The sequence below is a fragment of the Danio aesculapii genome, chromosome 15 (assembly GCF_903798145.1).
Source record: "Danio aesculapii chromosome 15, fDanAes4.1, whole genome shotgun sequence".
Lineage (NCBI taxonomy): Eukaryota > Metazoa > Chordata > Actinopteri > Cypriniformes > Danionidae > Danio > Danio aesculapii.
The window spans coordinates 39813663-39825785 of NC_079449.1; the positions used below are offsets into that span (position 1 = coordinate 39813663).

The 12123-nt window shown below is 34.6% G+C and overlaps 1 protein-coding gene across 1 annotated transcript in view; it reads right to left on the minus strand.

The window, feature by feature from the left end:
* The window catches only part of mipepa (mitochondrial intermediate peptidase a), a 54596-nt gene extending 42601 nt beyond the window's left edge, over nt 1–11995 (minus strand). The window contains exons 1-15 of the mRNA XM_056474527.1: nt 11682–11995; nt 10971–11144; nt 10520–10608; nt 10355–10441; nt 8908–8971; nt 7430–7612; nt 6179–6335; nt 5891–5939; nt 5515–5575; nt 5313–5365; nt 3591–3744; nt 3427–3504; nt 676–880; nt 488–597; nt 213–287 (exon numbers count right to left, since the gene is read on the minus strand). Coding sequence (XP_056330502.1) covers nt 213–287; nt 488–597; nt 676–880; nt 3427–3504; nt 3591–3744; nt 5313–5365; nt 5515–5575; nt 5891–5939; nt 6179–6335; nt 7430–7612; nt 8908–8971; nt 10355–10441; nt 10520–10608; nt 10971–11144; nt 11682–11831 — 1689 coding nt within the window. The 5' untranslated portion in view covers nt 11832–11995. The remainder of the gene's footprint in view (nt 1–212; nt 288–487; nt 598–675; nt 881–3426; nt 3505–3590; nt 3745–5312; nt 5366–5514; nt 5576–5890; nt 5940–6178; nt 6336–7429; nt 7613–8907; nt 8972–10354; nt 10442–10519; nt 10609–10970; nt 11145–11681) is intronic.
* Between the last annotated feature and the right edge of the window lie 128 nt (nt 11996–12123).

The window sequence follows — 12123 nt, forward strand, 5'->3', positions numbered from 1 at the left end:
TGTATTCTATAGTCTTTGCTTCCACTGTACATACATGCATGCATATTTTTTCCTTTAAGTAAAAACTAACTAAAAAACTATTACATAAATGGTTTAACATTAAGAAATTATTTTCCCTGCAATTAGGAATTACAATTATCTCTCCTATGAAATCAATGAAGTTGTACTTCATACTACTGAAAAATGGTCATTTGACAATCTCTCAATGGTACCTGAAGTTGAGTGTCAGCTGCACCACAGACTTTCTTGGACTCACAAAGACGGGCCACCATGCCCTGTGGCAAAGGCTGTGAGAAAAGAAAAGGTTACCCTACTTCAAGGTTACCAATTATAAAAGTCTTGAATAGTATTTACTTTTTAATGTGTTTTCGTATCCTGTTTGAAGGTTGGAAGTATGACCAGTTGATTAAATGACCAGCAGAGAATTTATTATTTATTTTTTTCCAAAATAAATGGACCAATATGAACAATGCAGTGTGAAGTGTACCTGTCCAGTCTGGTAGTGGCGAGCAAACTGACTGATGACACGATAATCTGTAGCAAAGTACTCCATTAGAATAGATGGTACCTCTGCGAAATCAGTGGCACATCGTGTTCCTTAAAAAGAGAAAAATAAGGTCATCAATTAAAATTCTGAAGGCACATGAGCGGATTTCTGTAGGAATTATACTGTACCTGTCACATGTTGGTAGCGTGTGCATCCCAGCATTGAGTGCATGGCGTGGCCCATCTCATGGAATAGATTCTCCATCATGCCTGGACTGAGTAGAGTGGGACTGGCCCGTGTGGGATGGGGCAGATTCAGCATTAGGACCACCATCGGCAGCTGATACTGACCATCGTCCAGACGCCTTCCACCACGAATGGTGAAGTGGCAATCCTGAGCAGTACACAAATAAAACTGGACTGATCACAACTGACTGGCTGAGGTGAAAAGAAGTGAATCAATAGATTTCCTTTACAGAACATATTAAAGTAAAATAAAAGATATATGAATTGCTTTTGAACAAATTGCCTGAATGATTTGATGAATTCCCTAAAGATAGCAATTAATTTCTTTTCTCAACTTTGAGCAAATTGGTGGAGTGAATAATTCAAAAACTATTCTCGAACGGTTTCTTTCCTGACCAAATGAAAGTATTTTTTAAAGTTGAAGAATGACTGATTCAGTGACTCACTCATAGAGATAGTATCATTTTCTTACAATAATATAGCTTTCTTTTTAATATTCTATTAATGATTAGGCTGAATAATTCAATGAATCTCTCATAGTGCTAATTTCATTCTTGAATGAATCAAAGCTTCAAACAAAATTGAGTGAATGATTCAATTGCTGGCGACGCAATGGCACAGTAGGTAGTGATGTCGCCTCACAGCAAGAAGGTCACTGGTTCAAGCCTCGGCTGGATCAGTTGGCATTTCTGTGTGGAGTTTGCATGTTCTCCCTGCCTTCGCGTGGTTTTCCTCCAGGTGCTCCGGTTTTCCCTCACAGTCCAAAGACATGCGGTACAGGTGAATTGGATATGCTAAATTGTCCATAGTGTATGAGTGTGAATGAGTGTGTATGGATGTTTCCCAGAGATGGGTTGCAGCTGAAAGGGCATCCGCTGCATAGAACGTGCTGGATAAGTTGGTGGTTCATTCAGCTGTGGCGACCCTAGGACTAAGCCGAAAAGAAAATGAATGAATGAATGAATGATTTAATTACTCAAACAAAAGTATCGTAATCAGTGTTTCTGAACAAACTGGTTGAGCGAATGGTCTAATGCAGTGTTTCCCAACCCTGTTCCTGGAGGCACACCAACAGTACATATTTTGGATGTCTCCTTTTTCTGACCCATTAACTTCAGGTGTTAGAGTCTCTTCTGATGTTATGAGAAGTTGATTCAGGTGTGTTTGATTAGGGAAAGATTGAAAATGTGTACTGTTGGTGTGCCTTCAGGAACAGGGTTGGGAAACACTGGTCTAATGAAGGCCTCATAATAACACTAACATGTTTCTTTCCTCACTGAATCAATGTTTTGCATAAAATGGTTAAATGAATAACTCAACGACACTCATGAAGACGGCAACTTGTTTCTTTCCTAACAAATTAATTTCTAACAGAATGGTTGGGTGAATAATTCATTAAGAGACTCAAAGTATTTTTTTATGCTTTCATAAATCAAAGTTTTTAAAGAAATGCTTAGTTGACATTCAAAAAATGAATTAATGAATCAATGTTTTGAACGAACTTGTTGAGTGAAAGATTAAATACCTCGATAAACTTAGTACCCGGTTTCTTTCCTTAATAAATCAACATTCTGAAATAACTTGCTGAGTGAACGATTCAATGACTCCTTCGTAAACTTAGTAACCTGTTTCTTTCCTTATTAAAAATATTTTGTTTCTTTCATTAAAGAATACATAGTTTGAATTAATTGGTTGAGTGAATGATTCAGAGACTCTTTCATTAGGACAGTGACCTGTCTCTTCCATGAGCGAACAAATGTTTTAAAGCACTGACTGAAATACTGAATTGGTTTAAATGAACTTGATTCTTTCCTTAAATGTATCAATTTTGAACAGATGATTCAGTGACTCACTTTCACTTATGTGGATTTTGATGTGATTTAATCAATGTTGTTAAATTGTGTTGACTCCCTTTTAAAGACATTCATTCACTAATTTTCCTTTGGCTTAGTCCTGATTTATCAGAGGTCGCCACAGTGGAATGAACCACCAACTATTCCAGCATATGTTTCACAAAACGGATGCCCTGCAAGCTGCAACCCAGTACTAGGAAACACCCATACACTCTCATATTCACACACACTAATACACTTCGGCCAATTTAGTTTATTCAATTCACCTATAGCGCATGTCTTTGGATTGTGAGAACATGCAAACTCCACAAATGGTTTTAACTGAGGACGCTGACGCCGCCCTCTCTATTCTGCCACCCTAGGCACGGATATAACTGCTGAGGACGCGGGTGGTGGGGGAGGTGTCGCGGATGCCGCCCTCTCCATTCTGCTCCTCTAGGCGGCCACCTAGGTCGCCTCTATGGACGCGCCAGCCCTGACCACCACTCAGCCAATCAAATTTGAGGACTGGAACTAATTGTTGTGTAATAAATGTTACCCTGAAAAAGTCATAAGTGTGATAAAAAATTAACTGATAATGAGCATCACTTGAAAGCAAAATAAATATGTTTTCTATCAATGCATAAATTGTGAAGATAGGACAATATTTGGGCAAGATAAAACAATTATCTATGATAAACTTTTATCTGAAATTTACTAAATATCTTTATGGAACATAATCTTTAATTAATATAAAAAAAAATCGATAATTTTGGTCTTTACAGTGCAAATTTGGGTATTGCTCACAAATACTGATTTGGTACTCATACACACTTTCAAACGGCTTATCACAGTCCTTTACCTGATGAGGTTTGTCTTGTCTGTAGAAGAAGTCACAGTAGATATATCCCATCAGTCCCTCTGTTTCATGCACCACAGCCTGAAATAACGATTCAAAATAACTGAAGATGAGCTCTGATTTCGGCCCACTGGGTCTGATAATGGATCACAGAGGTGTGAGCTCACCAGCTTGCGCACATCTTCGCTCCAGACCTCCCCCACGCTGGGCTGCTCCGCCAGCAGCGACACGCCATACAGCTGCGTAAAAACACCATTAAGACCCTCCATACATGCTCCCAGCGAGAAGTACGGACTGTACAAACTCGGCTCAATGTTGAATCTGCACAGACAAAACATAAACACGCAACGTTAATGAAGGCTGAATGTCCGTGCACATTTCTTTTTTCTTACAAAGACCACAGACTACAAAGGAGAAATAACAAGAATGTGAAAAGAAATTAGGAAGAATTACTAAAAAGCTAAATAAACGAAAAAAATAAATAAATCTGATAAATTTCAAAGATAGATAGACAGACAGACAAAATACTGTTAGTTTAAAATAATTATTTTCTATTTGAATATACTATTTTGAATATAAAATATATGATTGCAAAGCTGAATCTCTAGACATATTAAATACAGGGTTTCTGCAGGTTTCAACAAGTTAAATTTAAGACTTTAAGACCTTTTTAAGACCGTTATGAAAGAAATTTTAGAATTACACAGGGCTAAATGCTAAGGATTTTTTCGAATATCCCAGTTGGAAAAGATTTCCACTTGCGCTATCAAAACATGATTCAAATTTAATACATTTAATAATACAATAATAATAATTTAATAATAAAAATATAGGTCAGGTCAGTATCCTCAGCAGTAAATAAATTGAGAACTTTTAAAACAAATGTTACTGTAAGGAAAGCAATTAAAACATTATGGTAAATAGAGGTAAAAAGGCTATTTTTAAATAAAACTTTTGGGATTGTTGGTGATTGTATGAGTGGCCATAATGGGAAGCTATACATGAACGAAGAAAAATTAAGACCTGTTAAAAAAGATTTAAGACCTATAACACAATATTTCAGTAGATATAAGACTTTTTAAGGCCTAAAATTGAGCTTTTAAGATTTAAGACATTTTATCCTATTAAGGCCCAAGGTGTTTTTTACATGCATTTTTTATTTCTCTTTGCTATTTGGACTTATTAAAACCTAATTAGAATGAAAACCCAAGTATCATCTTTTGATGTGACGTATTTTTAGAGAAAAAGTACGTCCATATGTGTGGACTCGTGGTCCGTATTTACATAAAACACTTTTTCCTGAATTTTCTTTAATGCATATTTAGCATAGAATTTTTTTTAACTTGCTTTGACTATCAGAGAGTAAAAACTTATTTTCCCATTTTGGACAGTTAAAAATAGTGTTTGGGACATTTTATATGCTGCAAAACAGCTGCAGTATGACACTGTACATGTATGTCTGTAACAAAATATAAAACATTCAAAGTTTTTTAAATAGCCACTAAGAGCTAAAATGTGCTCAAGCCCTAGGAGGTTAAGACTTTTTAAGACCTTATTTTAAGACTTTATTAATTTGATGCAAACTTGCCAAATTAAAAGTTTTTTTTTTAAATACCAAACGTGTAGAGCAGAGCTTCTAAACTCGGCCCGGGAGAGCCGGTGTCCTGCAAAGGTTAGGTTCATCCCTAATCAGAGACACCTGGGCTAGCTAATCAAGCTCTTACCAGGCTTTCTAGAAACATTCTTGCAGTTCTGTTGAGGGAGGTTAGAGCTAAAATCTGTAGGACACCAGACCTCCAGGATCGAGTTTGAGAACCCCTTGTGTGGAGTTATGCTTATTATTTCAAGAAGAAAAGTTTCTGAAGAAAAAAACCCCCAAAAAAACATACCTTTCTGCACGTGTCACACCACTGAAATATGGATGATCCCATGGCATTAGTTCCTACAAAAGAATATTAATTTTGCTTTAATTCTACACACTTGGTGGGTTGCGTTTGTGTTGTCCATTTAAATCATTTTGACACAGTGTGGCATCATAAGATTTATTAAAAAAAATAATAATTGAAATTGAAATAACTGAGAATTGCTTACAGAATTTCGAGGGTTGAGTTTTGTCTTCATATCCCTCATCATTTTAAAATCCTTTTCAGTCCTATAGTTTGCAGAAATAGAAATGGAAACATTAAATACGTTATATAAAGACTTATGCACAACTATGCACTATACAAACATCATACGTGCTAATTATTAACATGAAGTACAGCTTACAGTCTCTATTAAATCTTTAGTTGACAGCGACACCTAGTGGCAAATACTGGATTACGACTACTTCAATATCACAATACAGAAGTTTTTTTATTTATTTTTTGTTAAAAAGACATTGTAATTAATGCTCAAAATATAAAATGTAATATTTTGTATCTGTGAGTTAAAGCAAATGAAAATTATTAAAGGGACAAAACTCAACCTGTCTGCAAGCTTGTCTGTGATTTGCTGTAAAAAGTTCATAACTGCCTCTGTGGAAAAACAGAAATTGTGTGAAACATTAATCAATATAATACAATATGTTTAATTTCTTCTAAAAACAACAACAATAATAAAATCATATTTACTCACTCAAAAACAAGTGTTTAATTTAAAGTTCTAATAATTTTCCCATGCTTAACATTTGTTGAATATAGTTATTATTAAGGATTTAGTCATGTACAGTTAGTGGTACAGAAATTGAAGACTTTTAGTTTGAAGGTACTTCTACCTGGGGTTTTGGCCATGGTTCCCTTTAATGCTCTGTGTGCATAGGATTCATAACCAACTAAACGAGCCAGTTTATCTCTACAGGCCAGCAGTTCTTCAAGTATGTGCATCACATTTGCATTCGGGTAGAGAAAAACTTTATATGCAACTTCCCTGACCTGGAAAAAAAATTACAAAAAACAATAATTACTCCACATAAAGCAACCTGAGAGACTCTAGGTAAACATCATTTAAAACAGTAACAACTAGGGGTGCAAAATGTTCAGTATACAATGGGGGAACTAAGTATTAAACACATCACCATTTTTCTCAGAAAACGTATTTCTAAAGGTGCTGTTGTCTTGAAATTTTCACCAGATGTTGATAACAACCAATGAAATACATATATGAAAAAAAAATCTAACTAGTTTACAAATTAAGTTATGTGTAATAAAATGTAAGACACAGGAAAAAACAATAGAACACAGGAAGGAATGTGTAAAAAGGCAGTGAAAGCCCAGACAGCAGCTGAATTCTCTCAGAAGTTATTCTGCAACCCTCTGCCCTATCATAAGGATAGTGTAACTTAATATTAGCTGCTTCAGTCAAACATCTACATTAGCAGGATGATGAAGATGAAACCAGAGGTGACATTTTAGCAAACACAGCCAAGGAAACACTCTAATGCTTTCAGGGAAAGAAAATCAAGCTGTAGAATGGCCCAGCCAATCACCTGACACTAATCCAATAGAAAATACAAAGTAACAAGTAATTAGTTTAGATAGATGAAATCCACAGAACCATAAAGATTTTTACACTCTGATGAAGTCTGTTGAAAAACTCACACCTGAGCAAGTCATGTGACTTCATTCTCCATATGAGAGGCATCTTGAAGCTGCTAAAAAAATCACTAAGAAAGCCTTTTATGAAAAGTATTAAATACATTTCTGTAGTTCAGTACTTTCTTCTTGTGTCATTTCATTGTTGTTACACAAACATTGTTTTTTAAGATTTTTTTTGTTTTACTTTATGTTTGTATTGTTTCGGCTTTTACCAAAATCTGGTTCAATTCCATTTCAAAAGCTCCTTTATAAATATTATTCCCAGGACAAAACATGACATCTTGAATACTTTCCCCCCCACTGTAATAACTTTAAGTCTAAAGGTGGGATTTTGCTATTCAGCAGTAAGTCTAGCTCCTTTTAATACCATATTGTGCTAAGTATCCTTACTACAGCACCTCTAGTTTCTACTAATTAAGCAAATGATCTACCAAGTCATCAGGTGCATCCGCATGCAGGCCTCCGATCTGAATGTACTTTCCGTCTTTAATAAAGTGTTGGTAAATGTGTTCAGGAAGAGCTTTCTTCTCGATCCTGTTGGGCATGTGGCAGCTCATCAGAAACTGATTGCTTAGATCCAGCAGCTTCACATTCAAGTTCACTGCCTCCTTCCTCTGAGAAACAGAACAGGGTTGTCTGTGAGATCTGTTCCTATACCTTAAAGGGAAAGCTTACCCAAAAATGAAAATTCTTTCCCAGTGTTGGGGAATGTTACTTTTGAAAGTAAGCATTACAATATTGAGTTACTCCCCCAAAAAAGTAACTAGTAACTTGATTACTTTTAATGTGTTTCTTTAATGTAATTTTTATTAATTTTAATTAAGCAATTCATTTTTTAAAAGTGAATTAATTAAAAAGTAACTTAAATAATATTACTTATTTTAAGTAATGCTTTTCTTTTTTTATGTTTTATGAGTGTCTCTTGTAGATATTGTGTTTTTTTTTTCTCTCTCTCTTTCTTTCTCTCTCTCCTACAATGAGGCTGTTAATTCTGATCAGGTGCAGTCAACCCTGCAAATCGGCTCTACTGATGGATTCTCTGTCATTATTGGTCTACCAAAGGATTGGCTTAAAAATATAGGACAGCGCTGGGATCTTTGGAGTGTGGAGGCTTGGAGCAAGAATTCCTTCTGCTGGCTTTTAATTGGGGTTTTGTTCTTATTAATGTGGTTAAATTGTTGATAATGTATGTGAAGACTTTTACTCCTCTGGTGAGAGGATTTGTTTAGCCAAATCATGTGAGTTAATAGCTAAACTGTCAAAGCATTTTTTTTTCTTTAACCTTTGTGACAAAAAGACTTTTCTTATTGTTTGTTAAATTGTTAATTTATTGGAAGCTGTAGGGAGGTGGTTGCCATTTTCTTTTGTCTAACTTTTCTCCTGTGTAATAACAGAAAGGGAGTAAGTGTGTTGTGTTGTATTTTGTTTTCTTTTAATTACTAGTTAGGATGATTTGTCAATGTTGGCCTTGACCCCTCCTGCACACATGTATGCTTCCTTATGTTGAATAAATGTATCATTTTATTTATTTTTTTTGACGCTAAGCTTATTGTTTTTGTAAATCATTAGAAGGGAAATCTACATCCAAACCTCCACCACTTTCTTTATTACTCCTTCCCAACCCTAGACTGGGGAGGTTGTAATACTTTACTCAAAAGAAATCTATTATTGCACAACTTGCAATATTTGTGATGCATTAGCCCAACACTGTTTATTCCCTCATACGCTTGTTATATCTTGTTTTGTGTTCAACAAAAGAAGAAATATCATTCAAGTTCTGAACCACTTGAATGATTAAATGATGAGAAAATTTCCATTTTTGACTAAACAACTCCTTAAACACATTCAGTGTGTATTTCAATGTTCAATAAACTGTGATCAGCCCCAAAAGTAAAGCAATATAACGGACCTGTTTTGTATCCAGATGAATTCCACTTATCTCAAAGTCAAACATGAAGAGCTCAGCCACTCGTCTGCGTCAAATAAAATAATACAGGTAATTAGGGCTGTGCAATATATCATTTCAGCATTGATATCATAACGCACACATCCATAATACAGTAGTCATATCGCAGGAAGTGCAATGTTTATGTGATGTATTTTTATTTAATGCCATGTCAGCAACAAAGGCTATTTTCATGGCAAAAACCATTCCATTCCATTAACAAATATACAATTAAAAACAGCAAACAACTGATTACATAGATTAATAACATAAATGTGTTGTTTACACAATTAACGTTAAAGATTTTTAACATTAATAAGATAAAAATTCTAACTTTTTTCCTGGTGACACTTAAAACTTAGCTGAATATCTAGTGAGTTCACTTCTCTAGTCTTTAAAAGCAGGATAGTCCAATAGAATGCATTTTACAGTAAGAGGAATAGCGCATAACAAACACTAAGTGGGGTCTTCAGCTTTGAGCCTTTTTCACCTTTGAACCATCTGTAAATATTGCGAGTGTAAAAAATACTGACTTCTAATATCCAGATATTGTTGTCGTTATACATTAGCATGAGCTGCTCCTTTCTTCTGGTGTCCTAAATTCATATTGATTATAGGTTTCTTTCATTTCCAATGTGTCAGAAAAATGAAATGTGTCTGTGTTTATGTTTCAATTTTGTAAATGTGGATTAATATGCACACAATCTGCTGGTTTTTGGTTTACTCTCAAACTACTGAACAAATCGGGGCTTAAAAACTGAAGAATAAGCTGAGTTGTCCTTATTTGCTTTTCATTTAATAGCATATTGTAATGATAGTTTCAACTGTCTGTTTTGGAGTGAAGTTTAGTGCAATGTTGTATTTATATGTTGGGCATTTAGTTAACCAGGAACCACAGTTCAGAACACAGAAGATTTTTGGACAAACTGAAGAGTTTAACCATAATGGAGTGAAAGTTTACTTTGAATGTGTAAGCATTCAGGCACGAGAGTTTAAAGTATTCAGGCACATGTACTGTTTGTAACTCTAATAAAGATGTATTTATTGGATCATTTATACAATGAGGTCTATGCGGTGTTATTTTACATTTGATTATTCAATTTCTGTACCTGTGATGTAAAATATTTCACTCCAATCTTCCCAATAATAATCCAGAATAACCCCTAATAATCTTCTAGAACAATTCCAATTAGTCTAAATTAATGAATTATTTAGAAATATATATATATATATATATATATATATATATATATATATATATATATATATATATATATATATATATATATATATATATATAAGATTTCTATGATATGCTTGTTTTGAACTTTTTGAAGTTACTTGACGGCATGGAGTGGTAACATCTGCATGTGTATTGTGACAATTTATTTTCAGAAAGTGGGATTTATACCTTGTCTCTGGATCTAGTTTGGACATGATCTCTTCATTGTCCAACAGGTCCTTTAAGCTTTTACACAGTTCAACATTGGTATTGAGCCTGTAGGGCAGATTCAAAAGGAATAAATACTTAATTCATTCAAATTTGATTCAAAAGTGTGTATTAATCCAGACCCACCTCTCCACCATGGTGCCAATGTTTATGCAAGTCCTTTCTGCTGCTTCTCGGTATGATGGGTCAGGATGAGCTACTTTAATAAAGTCTGCCTGCAAACAAATAAATGAATGAATTAATAAGTAATGAATTAATGAAATAAAAAACACTTAATTGATGTATTTTTTTAAATATGTGTCAAAGATTTAAACATCTAACTTTGGTGTTTGTTGTCTAATTAAATTGAATAAATAATATTATTTACATTGCATTCAAAGTGTGTTTAATTGAAGTGTGTTTTATTTCTAACTAATATGACCAAAAATAAATAAATAAATAAATAAATAAATAAATAAACCTATTTTATTTTGCTTTCTGTTTTTCTACTTACGAATAAAATAAACAGATATAGATACATTTAAGTATATAAGTATAGAGTTTTCCCAATATTGTGGAGCCCTAATTGATTGATTACCATGTCAGCCACTCTACACAGGCTGTCTGAGAGCTTGTCAAATATCTGCACGGTCTGAACTCCTGCAGGGCAGCGGCAGGCTTCCTCCACCAGCTGCTCTGTCTCCTGCAAGGCTCGATCCTGCACCACCTCAAAACCCTCCACCGAGCTGAGCTCCGGGACACCGAACAGACCCTGAAAAAAAAAAAAAAAAAAAACACAGTCCGTGATCTACTCTATTAAATTATTAGTTCACGCAGGAATAATAAAAAAAAAAGTCATGACTCCCCCAACCTTAACTTGTTCCAAACCTATTTGACTACCTTTCTTCAGTTCAACATAAAAGAAGATTAGTTTGAAGAATGCTGGAACCTGTAACCATTGACTTTCATAGTATTAGTCTTTCCTACTATGGAAGTTAATGGTTACAGGTTTTCATCTTTCTTCAAATAACTTCGTTTGTGTTCAACTGAAGAAAAAAAACTCATAGAGGTTTGGAACCACTTCTAAATACTGAGTACATTTTCATTTTTGGATGAACTAGCCCTTTAAGGCAAAAAATACATAGTAAAAAAAAAAAGTATATATATATATATATATATATATATATATATATATATATATATATATATATATATATATATATATATATATAATAACAATACTACTGCTACTAATAATAATATCAATAACGCTTCACATTGGACCCAGACCATAGACATATACTCTCACCACATTCTGCTGGAAGAGTTCGAGCCTCCTCTGGACTTTGGCGTTGAAAGCGGCTCCTACCGGTGACCAGGTGCTCACTGTCCGGCAGACCCTGACCGCTGCCCCGCGCCCAAACAAACACACAAGCGGTCTGACGCGGGACACTGACATTACTGAAGACAACTCTCTCTTCACAGCAAGGAAAAAATTCGACGACGAAAGAGACTAAACTGAACAATTCAAGAAACACTAAGCACTCAGGACAACTTTGAGGGGTTTATGAAAACAGGCATGACATGCTCTTCCAATGACAGTGTGTGGGTGAATTTCGCAGCAGCACTTTCGAAATGTAAACAAATTAGGGGAAATTTCGGAAATCAATTGCTGATGGGGAGAGCTTACTTTTTTGCTTATTTAAAACACGGTAGTTAATTATAGTATGGTCTGATTATTGAAAATATGC